This window comes from Phycodurus eques, chromosome 8 (assembly GCF_024500275.1).
Source record: "Phycodurus eques isolate BA_2022a chromosome 8, UOR_Pequ_1.1, whole genome shotgun sequence".
Lineage (NCBI taxonomy): Eukaryota > Metazoa > Chordata > Actinopteri > Syngnathiformes > Syngnathidae > Phycodurus > Phycodurus eques.
Genome location: NC_084532.1, coordinates 10,985,088 through 11,002,725, shown reverse-complemented (window position 1 = coordinate 11,002,725; position 17,638 = coordinate 10,985,088). Strand labels below are relative to the sequence as shown.

At 39.2% G+C, this 17,638-nt stretch overlaps 2 protein-coding genes across 2 annotated transcripts; one reads left to right on the top strand and one right to left on the bottom strand.

Annotated features, from left to right (window-relative positions):
- Positions 1-877: 877 nt before the first annotated feature.
- Positions 878-8,723, top strand: spata1 (spermatogenesis associated 1). Its single transcript, XM_061684112.1, has 12 exons — positions 878-958; positions 1,043-1,149; positions 2,862-2,979; positions 3,077-3,130; positions 4,607-4,982; positions 5,134-5,272; positions 5,354-5,414; positions 5,499-5,616; positions 5,693-5,818; positions 7,346-7,521; positions 8,346-8,444; positions 8,533-8,723. The coding sequence occupies exons 1-12, from the start codon at positions 878-880 to the stop codon at positions 8,680-8,682; spliced, it is 1,605 nt and encodes a 534-aa protein (XP_061540096.1). The 3' UTR covers positions 8,683-8,723.
- An 838-nt stretch (positions 8,724-9,561) lies between these two features.
- Positions 9,562-17,080, bottom strand: ctbs (chitobiase, di-N-acetyl-). Its single transcript, XM_061684785.1, has 7 exons — positions 16,922-17,080; positions 15,619-15,757; positions 13,207-13,415; positions 12,965-13,136; positions 12,792-12,889; positions 11,480-11,641; positions 9,562-10,906 (listed from the first exon to the last, which is right to left on the bottom strand). Exons 1-7 carry the CDS (start codon positions 17,039-17,041, stop codon positions 10,718-10,720), a joined length of 1,089 nt encoding a protein of 362 aa, XP_061540769.1. The 5' UTR covers positions 17,042-17,080; the 3' UTR covers positions 9,562-10,717.
- Positions 17,081-17,638: the final 558 nt, after the last annotated feature.

The window sequence follows — 17,638 nt, the reverse complement described above, 5'->3', positions numbered from 1 at the left end:
TCAATACAACAATTTGGAATGTCCTGAAAAAGAGAGAAACTACTGGTGTACTGAGAAACAGACATTGTACAGGTCGGCCAAGGCAGTTGATGACAGAAACATTGTAAGAGCTTTGAAGAAACACCCAAAGACAACAGTCAGTGACATCACTGCCAACCTCCACCGGGCAGGGGTGAAGGTATCACAATCCAGTGTTCAAAGAAGACTTCGAGAGAAGAAATATACAGGCCATGCCACAAGATGCAAACCAATCATCAATGATATATCATGGTCTGATTTTTTTATTTTGTTTTTAATAGCAAAAACCTGACATTTGAACAGCGGTGTGTAGTGTACACATTTTATATCAGCAGTATCTGTATTGTGTACTCCTTTGTCAAAATACGCTTTTTTTAACTATGCAGATGACAACCTGATGTAAAACAACAACAAAAATAACGAGAGAAATGAAGTCAAATGCGAATGAAATCTTGATTAAGATTTTGGAGTCTTGTAAGGCGGCAGCGACATGGAGAAACATGAACCAGGGAGCATTAACGACGATGGCGCAACAGCTTCAGAGAGGCAAGATATTCCCCATCATTAGCCTTTATATTATCCCCCGCTTTATTTCCGAGACGCGTATGATGTTGTCGCCTCCAAGAATGATTCGTTGCAAACGTGTTGTCTTGTGCCAGCCTCAAGACCACCAGCTGCTGCAGAGTGCGAGTTCTTTTACCTCGTCTGCAACCAGAGCAACCGATGCTGGCATTCTCATAAAAGATTCTCGAGTATGGAGAGCCTCTGTAGTTTCAAGTCAACTCACAGCAGTCCACGCCTCCGCCGGGCCAAACGACACACCATAAAAACGCAGCGTTCCTCTGTTTGAGGAGCGCGCATGTGCATGACTGCACTGATGAAAATGGCCTTGTCGTGTGAATCTACTTATACGGTGGAGAGGAGACCAATCAGTTGCAAGGTATGTTCACAGTACATGGAAAGCAAATGATCCGTTACGACACTCTGGAGTTACGGTTTCAATGTTTGTTGTGTGCGTGTTCAGTTTGTGGAGCTGCATGTTCTCTATGTGCCAGACGACCAGTGGAATGTGAAGCTGAACAAAGTTCCCGCAGAAGCCACAGAGAGCTTCATATCTGCGGGCTTCATCAGGTCATGCTTGGTCTTTGCAGAAAGAAAGTCACATGATTTACAATATTTATTGAATGAACTATTAAACATGGCAGAGTTATTCTAAGTGTTACTTCTTGACTAAAACCAAAACAGTCCATAAAAGTGTTACAAGCAGACTTTTCTTTTAATATCTAAACACCATTGACTCATTATTTGTTATCGAAGTTGAGCATGAAAACTGTGATGAGTTCGCTCATTTCTTTTGAGAACCACCAAAAAAGTTGGAGGACTTAATATAGTTCTTCTGTCATACATGATCAGAGCAGCCAACCTAGAAAAATTCACTTCCAGAACAATTTTTCCATATTTTCCAAAAATTTGTCAAGAACATTACCGTGGGACAATCATAATTGTTAATAAATTATGGCTTCAGTATTTGTCATTTTAATGTTTTTTATGACATCAACCTTGTCACGGTGGAGCCAATTGCAGCTTGACTCAAAGTACCAGTATATACTGTATATAGTACATTTCCAACAGTGTTGTCTATTACTCAAAAGGTGACCTTAGAAACAACTTAATGTATTTCTTCTTTAATAGAGCAAGAGACTAGCCAAAAAATGTTTCATATTCCCTGCCTCTGAGATGAAATACTCATTGTATTCATACTGTTACAAAAGGTCTGTACTTTTCAGACAATAAACCAGACTTTTATACTGTATTGAATGAATAGCTACATAGATATAATCATAACAATAATCATATTTTGGGTCATCCACCAAATGGTCTTTTTCAAGGTCTCAATTGTTTGATCAAATTTCAGAAGAGTACTTTCCAAAATTAGGTCACGGGCTCAGGCCACCCAAAGTACTCGACATAGACTCGCTCCTGTTGCAGATTATAAAACACACTTAAGACGCTATTTTATAGAGTGAAATTCTGAATTCTCTCTCTCTCTCTCTCCACTTGCCTATATTCCTCCCTTCCTCCATTCGTCTCTCCTTCCCTCTGTCTCTCCTTTGGACCACTCTCTATCTCTCACTTCCGCTCATACTCACATCCCTCTCTCTTTATCTCCCCCCCACACGCCTTTCCCCCTCTCCTCTCTCTGTCTCTCTTGACATCCCTCTATCTTTTGATCCCTCCATTCCTCTCTTCCTCCTGCATCCCTCACTCCCTCTCTCCACTTGCCTGCATTTCTCTCTCTCTCATTCTCTCTCTCTCGCTTTTGACATCCCTCCATCTTTCTGTACCCCTCAATTTCTATCACCCTCTCTCTTGCCCTCTTTGTCTCTCTCACTCCTTCTCTCGTGATCTTTCGCCTGATTTTCTCTCCCACCATCCCCCTCTCTCCCTCATTCTCCTTTTCTGTCCCGTTCCCCCCTCTCTTTCCCAGCATATATTGTTCTGTGATATATGAGTTCCAAATATTTCCCAACCCCCACCCGCAAGGTACCATCTTGTTATATGTACTATTCACTGAAACATAAGTACTGAGATTGGCTGGCGATTGTACCCCGCCTCTCGCCCAGACTCAGCTGGGATTGGCTCCAGGACGCCCGCGACCCGAGTGAGGATAAGTGGTACGGAAAATGGATGGATGAAGCATAAGTAAAAAAAAAATTAATAAAAAAAAATCACTTCAGTGTCCAAAAAAACTTGAAACCAAAGGTTCCATGTAGTACTGGCCAATAAAAGAAAACAACACTAATATGTTCATTGTAAGTCCCATCTAGATTTTGCTTATTTAGGGTTTATCCTGAGGTCACCCTGAAAGCTCTGAGGAGTGAACTAGGGGAGCTCCTGGGTGCAGAGAGGAGCCTAGACAAATTCTCTTTCTTGAAGTGTGTGGGCCGCAGCTTGGCTCTGGTGAGTCCATCTGACATCACACTATGCAAGAGCAGTTCACTGCTTGTTTGGGCCAAAAGGTCTTTTTTAACCTTTGCTTTTGTCTGTTGTGTGACAGGTCAAAAGCAAGCAGGAGAAGGATGTGAAAGTGAAAACATTTGCTCCACCATATGTATGTAAAACATGATTCATTTTCATATTTTTGCCTTTTTGAACAATCCCTAGTTGTAATTATTACCACCAAGCATGTGGGTGACTGACATTTCTTTGCAAACTTCACAACGTCCGGCCACCATCAGTTCACGTTGGTACCTCGCAGTGAGTCTGTTGTGTTTTGTCCACGCATTTTCCTTTTTTAATTTCCCCAAATGTATTTTTTTGTAACTGTGGGTCCTAAGAAAGTAAGTGCTGAGAAGAAGTCCACCGAATTAAAGCTTGAAATCATAACATATATATATAGATATATATGAGGCATGCGTGTAGTCGACTTGGCGAACCAGTACGATCACAGTACTTCTGCAATATGAACTATATGACGCAGAAGGAGTATAAAGGCTATAATGCCAGCCCAGTTAAAATAATTTCTATGCTGTGTATCCATTGGTGTTTCTAGTCCCATTTTGGATGGGTGCTGAAGCACCCCTAAAATAAATCCTAGCACCCCCTAAAATCTGACAGATGCAACTTTTTTTTTTGAAACTTTATGTTGTTTTTAAACAGCCTAGAAAATGGTAAAACCACAATACAGTAATTGATTGTAGTATAATATTTTAACAATAAAAATAGAGAAACCCCCCCCTACAACTTCCTCAAAAATGTTTTTCTTCCCCAATAGTGCCTCCATTAAACCAGGATATGTGGTACATATTTTAACTTCAACGACTCAATACCACCACACGATTATCGTGACCATTCCTCATTTTTTCTGCATTCAACCGTAGGTCACTGCTTATGTTGTTAGGTAGGAGTTAGCTATCTTTTTTTTTTTCTAGTTGGGAAACGTTTCAAGGTGGTCGGAGAGTACCATTGTTCTCTGTTTAAATTGGAATGAGAGAAGTTAGTTGTGTCATGTACATACATGTGATTAAAGCCAATGTGCTACTGAATAGCTTACTGACTGGCATAAGCATTTCTACCCCGTTTTTGGGGGTGCTGACGCACTCCTAAACTGAATCCCAGCACCCCTAAGCCCCTCATCCTAGAATCGGGCCTGTGCGTATCTCTGTCCATGAGAAGATGGAGAAACTGCTGAACGTGAGAAAAGCGTCAAAAAGGAAAAAACTGTGATTTAGTTCAGTGAAAGCCAAGTGGAACATGTCTTCACATTAGATTATATGATGCTATTACTGTATATATTTTTATACAGTATAATATTGCACAGTCCCATTTTTCTTATTAGTAAATCCCCAAAACGGATTATTGGGGAAAGTTGATTTGAGTTACGAGTATGGGCACGGAATAAATCAAGCTCATAAATCAAGGTCCAACTGTAATTTTTTTGTCTTGTCACCTATAGTGTAACAAAAAGCTGAGGCTGTTAAACCGCAATATGGTCGGACAGACAAATACATTTAAATATATATTTTTTCCACTTTACTGAGCCCTCTTGTACCTTTTAATCCACTGATGTTCATGACTGTTTTTCAAGGCTCCCCAGCCAGAACTTTACCTACTACCCACAGTGGAGAACGAAAGCAGCCTTTCCTCCCATTCGCTCAGCCCAGACACCAGCATCAACTCCCCGGACCGCCCGACCTACTACCCCCACAAGACTTGGAGCTCTCCAGCTGAGACAAAAGAGCCTGTGAAGTTCCCCCACATCCCCCAGTCTTCCCACCAGCTTGTTCCCACCTCCAGCTTGGAGGAGGAGGAGGAGGAGGAGGAGGATGACGACGAGCAGGGTTACAGCTCCTCAGAGGGAGGACGTGGCGAGGAGGAGGATGGTCTCTCTGGCAATAAGATGGAGTGGCACGAGAGTGGGGAGCGTGACCAGAGAAAGTCCAAGAGTCAAGCACCGAATAAAGGTGAACATGTTAATGTTTACAGGACTCAATCAAACTTTTTTGTTCTTATTTGGAAACTTAATTTGCTCTTTGTTTTTTTTTGTTTTTTAAATTGTTGCTCCCCAAAATAGAGAGAAATAAATGTATAAATCTTTGCTAACATTTTGTAAAGGTAGCTTGGCTCAGGTGAAGGAGCATCCCAAGGAGGAAGAAACAACTTGGAGAAAGAAGATACATCATCAGCAAGGAAGCAGAGTCGCCAAAGATTCAGGACCTGTGGAGTCGGTGGAGGATGGAGATTCAGACAGGCAGTGAGCTTAGCTCCCACTTCACTGTCCACTGTGTGCTTGTTCTAAAGATTGACTAGCACATTTCTGTCTTTCTATCCGCAGGCTCGGGAAATCACGAGATGTGCACACATTTCTGTCTCTCAGGTCTAAAACAACAAGTGGGGTAATGGTTGAAATGGACCTTTTAAAACATGATGTTCTATGCATGAGAATGTATGAAAATCCATTGTTTCTTTTCATTATAAAGGTGACAGAAAGCCCAGTTGTGTTATCCCGACCCATCCGGTGCACTTCTCCGCCTCCTGGTCTAGACCTGACCATGACAACCCACAAACCTGTTGTTTCAACTGTCATCCCAAATAATAGTTAGCCATCGCGTCAGGAAAACAGCACACACAAGGGCTATTAGGTCACATTTGAAACAATGTTTGTCTCTTATAGGGGAAGAACTAATAGAGGAAATAAAGCTGGTGAAGGAGGAAAGGAAGCAGTTGGAGTGGAAAAGACAAGAGCTGCTCAGGAAAGGGAAAGATTTGTTGGCCCAGAACAGACACCGCAGGAACCAAGGTGGTGGAAAACTTAAGAAGATAACCAAAATGTTACAAACATTCAAAGTGTACTCAGTTACCTGATTGAGTGTGGTCTTAAAACAGGTTCTTGGGGCACTCCTCTAAAAATGGTTTCTGGCTGTCAGATGTTTTTTAATTATCATTGTATGATACAATTACAGTCCAAATTCATACTGTCTGTTATGTATAAAGCGAAGTAAAAACATTGAAATAAAAATGAAATTAATTTGTCAAATATTTTCATATCAATTGAATTAAAACATTGACAAAGTAAAATCTGCATAGGTAATGTGTACATGCTGGTGCTTTTCGTTCAGAAAGCCCGGATTCAATTACTGGTCAGTGCCCCAATACCCAGCCACTGCAGATCCCAAGCCTGGATGAAAAAAAAAATATAATAATACATTGGGTCGGTTGAGTCTGGAAGGATATCTGGCGTAAAAACTGCCAAACAAATTTTGGAAGTGACTCTCTGTGGCAGCCCCTGATGGGACAAGGCGAAAGTCACACCAACAACAACAAAATAACTTGATTGCGTATTGCTTTTGGAACAATAAAATAAAATTGGTTTGTGAAGCATTTTTGAAATATTGAAAATTGTTAGTCGACTAGGATAATTACCTGAGTAATTCTTTAAGGTTTTTGGAAAATGAAAAAGCACAACAAATTCAACAAACAAGAAGACTCCAGTTGCCTCGATTTAGCCTATGCCGATTACCATGACCTGGATGACTGACAATCTCCACAGACAAAAAAAACAAACCACCAAAAAACAAAACAAAAACACACATTTTAGCGGGTACATTGGTATTTTTGTTTTTTTATATATATTGTGACAGTAAGTTTAAAATGACTTAGGCCATTATTCTGTTAGGCAAACGAATTGTAAAACCAAAATAGTGTAAAACAATAGTTTTTCATGAAATAAAATGGTTGTCAAATATTTTAAATATATATACAAATTAGTTTGCCAAACATGTTAAAATATCAATATAAATTAAATACTCTTATGTATGGGATTTTTGAAAGAAATGTGATTAAACAAATGACAAAGAACTAAAAATGCTGTAATTTGATTGTATAATTTATATGAAGTAAAATTAATTAATCAAACATTATATGTCAGGAATAATGTGCATGTAATTATACATGTTAACAGTTATAAGTTTCCAAAGTGGAGTAAAGAAAAAAAAAAAGTCCTTGGATTTGATACTGTTTTGTTAGATAAAACGTTTTGTAATATAAATCAAACATTTCAATTTGGTTATCTACGAAAAAAATGTAGTCGTTATAAAGTTGCCTGTGTTTTAATTTTTCCTGCGTAATGGCCCTGTTCATGTTCTGAGGAGCCCCTTATATAGACCCTTTCAGAGCAATAAGATTTGCAAGGGTCTTTGGCTAAGATACTGTTTGTCACTTTGTCAAGTGTTTGATTTTAATTTCAGATAGAAGAGTATGTTAAAATGTATCCCTGGCAGTGTTTTTTTTAAAAGAAACTCTGTTTTTTTGCTGTTGATTTGACAAGCCCGCGACAGCTGGAAAAAGAAGTATTTTGATACCAAGAAGGCCACCGCACCTTTGGAAGACGCACTGAGGAATGTGCGGCAAGAACTGGAGACATTCTACAACAAACTCCTGCATCAGCTCCACGCCAGAGATTGCAGAAGCAAGCCGCAAAAACAAGGAAGGTCCTCTGAAAAGGTACGTTCAAATTAATTGTGACAAATGCAATTTCTTTACCGTACGGCTTGTCCCGTTAGGGGTCACCACAGCGTGTCATCCTTTTCCATGTAAGCCTATCTCCTGCATCTTCCTCTCTAACACCAACTGCTCGCATGTCATCCATCAACCTTCTCTTTGGTCTTCCTCTAGCTCTCTTGCCTGGCAGCTCCATCCTCATCATCCTTCTACCCTTATACTCACTATCTATAGAAGTGGCAAAATTACTCACGCTCTGGTAATTGTAGAAGTAGGATAAGCGTTATGGAAAATGGATGGATGGAAGTAGAAGTATTGATTCAACTCCTGTAGGGAAGTTTGCAGTTTTAAAACTGCTAGCAATCAAGTAGCCTCACTTCATTTGACTCGAAAAATGGATCGGTAGATGTTTGAGACGCAAAAATATATCCGCTTAAACCCTTTGGTGGCTGGAAGATTTTCCACTGGGTAGTCGCTGGGCTTTCTACGCCCCGATGATGGGTGCTCGCCATCAGATAGCTTGCGAGCTGACAGGGTTGGGCCTATTATAACTCGTAATATAAGAAAGACCCCAAAATGTCACTCAATCGGGATCTTAACCGCGGTTGACTTTACCTTTACGTTGTCATCCGCGGAGGTTGAAAAAAGTAACGAGCCTAGTCGGACAAAGTAAGGAGTTGAAACTACAGATATTTGTTTTCAAATGTAAGCAGTAAAAGTAAAACATCATATGGATAATAAATACTCAGGTAACGTGTAAGTTTTTGTACTTGTTAATTTTTATGCCTATATTTCTCTTTAAATAAGTGGGGAACAAATGTGTTTAGAATGAGCTCATCATTCAGATCCTGACAGAAAGTCATGACATGGACAACCTGAAGAGGAAGGTCGAAGACGCCAAGATGAAGCTGGTGACGGAGATAAAGGTAAATCTTAAAAAGTACTAGAGCTCCTATAGCGAAATAAAAAAGGTCCTTCACGGAACGTCATGTCTTCCCATAAACACTGCTGTAGCTGCGGAAACAGGCTGCCACTGAACTGAGGGCACTGAAGGCCGAACTGGCCCAGAAGAAGAGTCATTCTTGTCAGCGGGTGCCTGCGGCGTCTCTCAGCTTTGTGAGCGGCAGGCGAGACAAAGGACAATTCCAAAACAGCTCCAACTGAATCCCAAGAACAAGATGTTTTTAAAAAAAAAAAAAAAAAAACTGGAACACGTAGCTAGTTACTCCTGTAACACCTAAAAACTAGAATTGACATGGCTGTAGAACACCAACCAGGCGTGGACTGTAAAATTATTAACGGAGCAATGTGCTAATTTTTTGTCTGTATCATTTTAAATTGAGCGACTTAAACTTGGTTCACAGCAAAATACAATACAGTAGATAGGTGCATGTATATATATATAATTTAAAACTCATCTTACATTACCTTTTAAAACAGTGGTGTCTGCCTTGAGATACTAGTGACTGAGTTTTTCCAGATCTGAGCTGTTGTTTTGACAATTATTTGCTTTGATTTGCATGTAAAAAATTGAGTAACAGTATATGCACTGTAAGGTGGCAGTGAAAACTCGCTTCACAAGTAGCAGTTTGGCAGGTAATGAACCATTCTTCTTAAGAGGCTTCGAGCTGTTCATTGCCAATCCCGGTTGAAGTTTCATGTCAAACTAAACATTCAACAAAAGAATTGCACCTTGTCATCAAAACAACCACATAGCTTTACCTTACGACAGTCTGTTGAGCTTATGGCATTGCAAAAACGCCATAGATAGGCTAACAAACAGCATCTGTGTCGTGGTGTTATAAATCTTAAGAAACAGCTATTTCAACACAAACAGTGCATCAACACGTAGATCGACAATATAACAATACTCAAAGGCATATATTATTTATCCTTTGTGAAAAATGACTACTATTACTGCAGCTAACGGAATAGGTTGTTAAACGCTTGTATGTTTTGTTATTTCTGTATTATACTGACCCCAGGTGGCCAAGGTGCACACGTAAGAAGGAGCAGGACAATGAATTTAATTGAAGCATTAAATCACGATCCACAAACTGTTTAATTCTTTACATCCATTTAATCATGTCATTACTGTATGTTTAAAAAAAAAAAAACAATATTATAGAGTTCAATTTTTGCGGGTTCAGTGCATCGCGGATTCTTTCCTTTTTTAGCGTAATTATATCACAGATTATTCGCAGTACCGCGGAATTTTTAGATGAGTATTTTCCCACACGGACTGTTATTGCAGAGCAACAAAGCGTGAGTGTTTATTGTTTGTTTATACGTAAAAAAATTTTTTTTAAATGAGGCGTATTGGCATTGCAATCATTACACCTGTTATTTGCTTCAGTTAAGATTGTGTTTTGTTGTTTTATCCTTCTATGATAGTTAAAAATGGTGACATTTTTTATTATGGTGACAGTTTGGTTTGGATTATCTCTGTTAGAAAAATATGCCTTTTTACCTATAAAAAAAGTATTCTATGTAATTATAACCTCATAATAAGGAAACAGACCATGTTCCTCTCTCTCTGATATTGTGTTATGATTTTGCTATGAGACAACGTGTGGTTTGGGGGGGGTAGCAGTTGCATGTGGCAAATAACTATACCTGTTCGTGCGTGTGTACACCTCACTTAAGGAGAAATAGGCACATACCGGTAGTTCTTATAGTAGCACCCATCAGGTTGTATTTAAACTGTCCTTTTTTTATTTGAACAAGTTTTTACAAAATTGTATCTCATCATTCTCAAAGTGCTTGTTCTGTGTCTTGTCTACTAAAAGGTTAACATTTTCTTCCTTGACCATTTCCAGTTTTATTGTTTCATATGTGGAAAATAAGGAAAATAGTGTTTTTGACTTGAGAGGTTGACTAACTTGTCATCTCACTGGTCATCTTTTTTCCCCCATGTGAACTTGCATGCTGTTATAATGTGTTTTTTTTTTTTAAATGCTCAATAGCGGTCGTTAATACAAAGCACAATACAAAAAGTGAATAACAGTGGACTTCTACAGCCCCGTGGAATGTCGGAGACGAAACTGCATTGAAAGGTAGCGGCATCATTAAAGCAACAAAGTCTGAAGCGGATGTATGCCTCTGTGAACTGGAACAATGTTATCGTCACAAAGGGACTCGTTGACTTAGCAACAACAATGCAGCCGTAAATGTCAAGAGGCCGTAAACTTTAGGCCAGCTAGCATCCAAATAGAGCATTCCACATCATTGCGCTCTGCTGCCTAGCAACCGGATCGTCGCTGTAGTCCAAGATGTTGCCGTTCCACATGCCCACTCCTCTCAAACCTTTTGCTTTCACAAAGTCCGTCTTGAGGCAAATACTCTCTGGGTCGTCATACCAGACCTGGTGAATCTGTCCTTCCGGGTCCTGTGGGGGGGGGGGCAACACACACACAGACGATTGACTGCAAAATGAGCGCTACTGAGGGCCTAAAGTTTTGGTTTACTTGAAGATGTTAAAACAAGAAAGTTTTACTGCTGTTTCTAAAGAAGGGTACACACACACACACTGATAATTTGTCCGAAATTCAGTATTTTCACCCTAGAGTCAGCTTCCTAAAATGATCTATCAACAGGGGGTGGGGGAATTGGGGCCCCTTTCACAGATGGCCAGAGGCCCCCTATGCTCAGCCCCTCCCTCCCCCCCATTTGAAACCCCTGATAACAATATAAATGACAATGAGAAGAGTTCGCAACCAAAATGTAGTTACCAGATTGGCTAACAGTCAGCCTACTTTCTTCCATTTCCTTTACTTCCACTACTACTATTACTACTCAGTACTGTACTGTACGTTACGGTTCGTGTGTGGGGTCTCTTGCATTGGTTAAGAAAGATGTTAAAAATCAGTGTGTGTGTGTGTGTACCCTGCTTAAGGGGAAATGTATTCAAGCTGCAAAATGGTATGAAATCAAAACACCTTAAAGCAGAGCTAATGCATACCTTGTAATTGAAGTAAGGCGCCTGCTGCACGCCGTCCCACAGGCGGCCTGACAATGAGCTGCTGACCTGTTTCATGATCCAGCTGTACGCTTTCTGTTTTCCAGCAGCATCGCTACACGGAGCGCCACGGAATGGCACTTTGGCGATAGAACAGATGTTATTCTGGTACATGGGAAGATAAAATCATTTGCACCTGAAAAGAGGACAGCCTGTAGCAAAAGCATGTAAATACAACAGACCTTCTAAAGTCCAATGACTCTTAAGTCTTATCATTTGGAATTTGACTAAAATATGTCTCTCACAAAACTTCAGAATTTGAACTGCTGTCACATCAGACGAGACCTCGAGCGAACAGAATTAACTCGACACTTGTGCTATTTGCTTTTTTCGTGTGACACTTATTCACTTCAGGTCCAGCCTCGACGAGTTCCATGAAGTGAGCGGACTCACATTCTAAGCAGTGAGACTTCAGTCATGTCCAGATACTTTTGTCCAGTTGTGTCATACACATGGTCATTTAAGACAAGACTGTTTTACTGCTTAGCAGTTTACAGTTACGTTTATTTGTCTTTGTGCTTCACTGATATTCCCGTTTGACTGAGTTTGACGCACTACCAAATATCCTAGGCATGACCTCACTAGCTAGAAGAGAGGGGAAAAAAATCAGCAAAGAAATCAAATCTGAATATGAATACAAATGTACTGTTATACCCCTAGTAGTAACATTTCTGATATATGCCGGCCAAAAATAACGTGTTATCAAACAAAAAGACAAGTCCGACTTGGAATGCAAATGAAATATTACACCGCAGAGGGGGGACCTCAATTTACGACAAATTTCCATTCCTTCATGTAATCTGATTTTGTGTGTACCTTCTTGAGCCACATGACGGCGTATTCATATGCCGCTGTGCAAATGAGTTAGTTGCGAGCTGTTCGGCACCGTCGTGAACCTAGTAAAAAGATTTACTTGCTGTCCGTAACCCACTGTTGTGTCCTACCAATAGAGAATCAATGGTTGAGATCAATTATTCTCAACCAGTGCGCAGTTGCACATTAGTGTGCTAGTGTCCTCAGGTGTGATGCGAGAAAAAATATTTTTACAACAAATAATGTATCTTTGTTCATCTATCTATGACAGCAACGTATAGTGATTGGCAGAACAATCAAATGCTCTTAAATTAGATGGTGGAAGGTACATAATTGACCTATGTACCCACTTTTTGCGACATTTTGGGCTATTTTTCAAACGTAAAATATGTGCCTTTGTTCAATAAATGTTCAGCAACACTTCTTAATATGAATATTCTACCTGTGTGAAGTTGAGACAAGGGTAGTCATAGCCATACCACGGCACACCCATCACTAACTTCTGTGGAGCTATCTTCAAATTCAAATATTGATCATAGGCTGGGGAGAGAGAGAGATGAGAGTGCTCGTCATTAATTGGTTACTTCACCCTTGACAAACAAGTGGCTCACGAACCGTTAAGAGTTTGAGTGATGGGGGCATTGGCCATGGCGATACAGTCTCCCGGTATCTGACTCTGCTCATCATAGGACATCACAAAGAGCAAATCGCAGGACTCAGCGATGGCGATGTAGTCGTAGCAGCGCTTGTCGATACGTTCGGGCGACCAGGCAACATCAAATGACACCTGAAGAACAGGATTGGGTTAGCAGGGAGGTTTTACCTGTGTTTTGTGGTGCCCAGAGTAACATAATCACCTGAGAACCAGGGATCTCCTTGTGGAAAGCCTCAGTAGTTTCTTTGACCAGGTCTGCTAGAGCAAAGTACTCGGACGAGCCTTCTTCTACTGCTTGTTCAATGTCAATATTGATCCCATCCATGAACTGACTTTTGGCCAAGTTGACCTTCTCCGTTATCCAACCTGTCCTGTTGTTTTGGTCCACAATGTAAGCGAGGCGAATGTCACCTGAATGAAAGACGTACAAATGAGCTTTCCAACACATCCCGAAAATGTGCATATAATTTGAAATTGTCAACCTAATAGCATAATTGCCTAAGGGTCATTCTATCGAATCAGTGACATTTGCGGCATCAGGAAACAAGAATGTATAAATTCATGACAAAATGAACTGTAACAATTTTTATTTTTTTTTACTAAGCAAAGTGTCCTAAATGCATATTTAATATCATTTAAATTGTTAATTTAACAGTGGAAAAATAGTATTTTTGCCTGTCCCAGCATCCTAAAATTAGTTTACCATGAAATATAGAAATTTTAATTCTTTGGAAATGTTATATTTTTACATAAAACATTTTTGTTGATTCATTATGATGTCCTCAGTGTCAATATGCTATTAACATAAATGCCATGTGCCTGTATTTCATGTATTTGCTAATTCTATAATACAAACTCACTCCTGTTACTTTCAGTCCTGTTCACTGTACAATAAAACAATGACACAAACAAATTAAGTTATCTGAGATGGGTCAATACACATTTTTAATAATTCATACAAGTACGATCCGATTTTGCGTTGAAAAAGACAAAGAAATTAGAATTTATTTTGAGAGAATTACAACAAGCAAATGGCACTGATTCGGTAGAATGGTCCCTAAATCATAACACTGGGTTACAACAACAACAAAACAATTGTATGGAGTGTAATTTTTTTTAACTGATTTAGGACAATTTTGCATGGCTGAATCCGAAAATGACATCCGTTTCTTTTGTTCAGGTCAGGTTTTCATGCCAACTTGTTAACAGTTTATTAAGCAAATGTTTCAAACTTTGCTTACTGTAAATAGTAGAAATAGATAAAAGTAATTACCGGAATTTATCGTGTATAATGCGCACTCATGTATAATATGCACCCCCAAAGTGGACCTAAAAATTCTGGAAAAACCTTCTACCTATGTATAATGCATTTTTACAATGCACGATTTTGCTTCTACTCATATGATCAAAACGAAGTATTGTCTTTATTTTGTTAGTTTTTTCAAATAATTATTCTAAAGTTAAGCACTTTATTTGAACACGTAATACTACTTTATTTACTTGTTGTTATTTTGAAATTCACAGCCCTAGTTTTATTTTGTAAATGAGAAAAGATACAGTTGTGCTCATATGTTTGATTACCCGGGCAGAATTTGTAAGATAGGTACAATTCTTTAAAGAAAACATGAAGGGCCAAGCGAAACACATTTATTTTTATTTTAATTGGATTCAATTTAAACTGTCAAACATTTCAGAAAAGCATTATCGTCAAAAAAACATAACCATAAAGAAATGAATGATGCTTGTTGTTCATTCATCAGTCGTAGTTTAAAAAACAATATTTCACAAATTCTGCCACAGAATGTAAACTTATGAGTACAACTGTATATATTATGCAGTCATATTGGAATGAAAGCATAGGCTACACATTTTTCATAGCCTTTAGGTGGCACTGGCATATTAGAATGAAAGTGTATACCTCTCTCATAACCTCTAGGTGGCAGTGGCATATTGAAATTAACATGTACCGCTTTTTCATAACCTCTAGATGGCGGCATACATTTATAAAATGGCAGTTTCCGCCCCACCCCATTTTCCCCTATACCTATGTATAATACGCACCATTGAGTTTTGACATTTTTAGGGGGGGAAATGTGCATTATACATGAGACATTACGGTACCTGTAAATTGAATGTTACATCATCATTTAAAATTCAGGACACGAACCTCTGTTTATTTGAACATCTAATGGCAAAATACCTGTACATGTAAACAAAAATATTTGGCCATACTTCACAAAGTTGACCGGATTGAGCAAAACCAATAGTTTATCCTAAATCACTTATTATTATATTTGTTTTATATTTATTATTATTATTTATTATATTACTATCACTTATTTATTGTTAAGACAATAAATTTGTTGTTTAGTTGTGTTATTGAACATTTTCTGAAAACAAATTCAACAAACAAGTCTAGTTGCCTCGAGTCAACCTTTGCAGAGCCGTGACGTGAATGCCTGAGTAGCTTAACATAAAGGGGAAAAAAATGATTTTAGCAAGAACATTGGTTGTTAAAATTCTGTTAGTAAGTTAAAAATGACTTAAGCAATTATGGTTTAGGCTAACGATAAGTAGACAATAACGGAAAGACATGATTTGATCAAGAAAATACCTTTGAGTACTACCCGTGCTCCTTTAGAATGAGCATGACACATAAGCTCCGCGTCGTATTTCCCAAATGTGGCCACTGTCGTCACCACGCTCCAGTTGTACGACTTCCATGTCTTCCCGCCCACGTCGAACACAAACACCTGAGAGCGCACACACACACCACACTCCACTCACGTCTTATATTTCAATCAAATCCAAATGTCGATTTTACTCATTTATCTTTATTGAGCAAACTCGACACACAGTTTCCCTGTGTAGCCAGTATTTGCTTTTTTTATATACATAAGGACACATGCAGAGCCATTCCAAAATTGACCTTATGTCCACATCAAATAAACAAATAACTTTATATTTAAAAACAAACAAACAAACACTAGTGCCAGTCCTAAGTTTGGACTCACGTTCTCATTCAACAGCATAGAGATCATCTTTTGGGTAAATCAGAAAGTGGAGTTTTAATGTTTTATGTTCTTTACAGGTACTTTAGAGGTATTTCTAATAGGGGCTTAAGGTATGGCAGCCCTGTGGGCAACTGTCAACACACCTGCCTCACAGTTCTGAAGTTGTGGATTCAAATCCAGGCTCAGACCTTGCTGTGTGGCGTTTGCATATTCTCCTGTGCTTGTGGGAGTTTCCTCCCACTGTCCAAAAACATGCATGGTAGGTTCATTGAAGACTAAATTGTCCGTAAGAGTGCATGTGAATGCTCGTTTGTCTAAATGAAGCATTGACAGCCCACCAAGCCAGGGTGTACCCCACCTATGCCCAAATTCAGCTAGGAGAGGCTTTGTATTCATTTTTAAGATGGATTTTGTAGCATTATTTATGCCAAACAATGACATCTTGTGGGTTCAATGCAATAGCATTAAGTTCAAGGTTAATTGAATCGTTAGTGTTGTTTAGCCAATTTTGGTGCTTTGTATTACTAACCTACGCTTACGTACGAGTAAAATCACAGAAATTATTTTGAGAAACAGTAGCTACTGCAGTAACTGAGCGTGCTGTGTTGTCACCGTGTTGTGATGACGTATTCCGCTACACGCCGTTCGTAACATCGTCGTACACCGAGGACTTCCTGGTTGTTTTTCATGCAAAATAAATGACACTTGACAAACTAGTACACAAATATTAACGTTTTGAAAACATGTTTTATACACTGCTCTGCAAAGCAACAGGATTAATTTAAAAAAGCAAGCAAACAAAGAAACCCATAACCGAGGAAACAAAAACTGATTTAAAAAAAAACAGGAAGGATTTAAAGTGGATGTATTCCGTTAGTAGTTTCAAGGGTCGATCAAAAGTACCTCGAAATCTCGCTCGTCGCGTATCTGTTGGCATAACTCTTCTCTCTCACACGGACAGGGGTCGCCCCGGATAACCAGGATTAAGGACGATAAAAACCCAAGAAAGAAGGAGGGTGACATTTTAAATGAGGGCTTCCAATGGAAGCCGAGCCGCTCTCCGCAAAGTTCGTGCTCGACGGTGGCCGATGAGGGACAAGCCTCAGTCAGTAATAATTCTATAACGTAAACATTCGCTAAACTATATGATACGTACGTGTATACACAACTTTTAAAAAGCAGATCCCATTGGGTGCCTCCGACAATCCATTAGGTTAATTCAAAGCTCTGAATTGTTCATAGGTGTGAATGTGAGTGTCAATGGTTGCTTGTCTATAATGTGCGACCACCTATCGACGTTGGCAATATTTAGATTGGGACGTTCAAAAATTACACAAGTCTTTCATCAATGCTTAATTGGCGTTAGGATTGTCAGGGGGTCCATTGAAAATTTATTCCCTAAAAGGGGTCCCAAAAAGGTTGCGAACCGCTGTTAAAGTACAGGGAGGGGGAAACTACGCCACCTGCTGGCAGCTTGAGCAAATGGGTTACTTACAGGTGCATCCCAATAAAATGGAATACCGTTTAAAGCTTCATGCATTCACCTGACACAGAGTCAAATATTTATTTATTTTTATAATTTGATGATTATAGCTTACAGCTAACGAAATAATATCAACA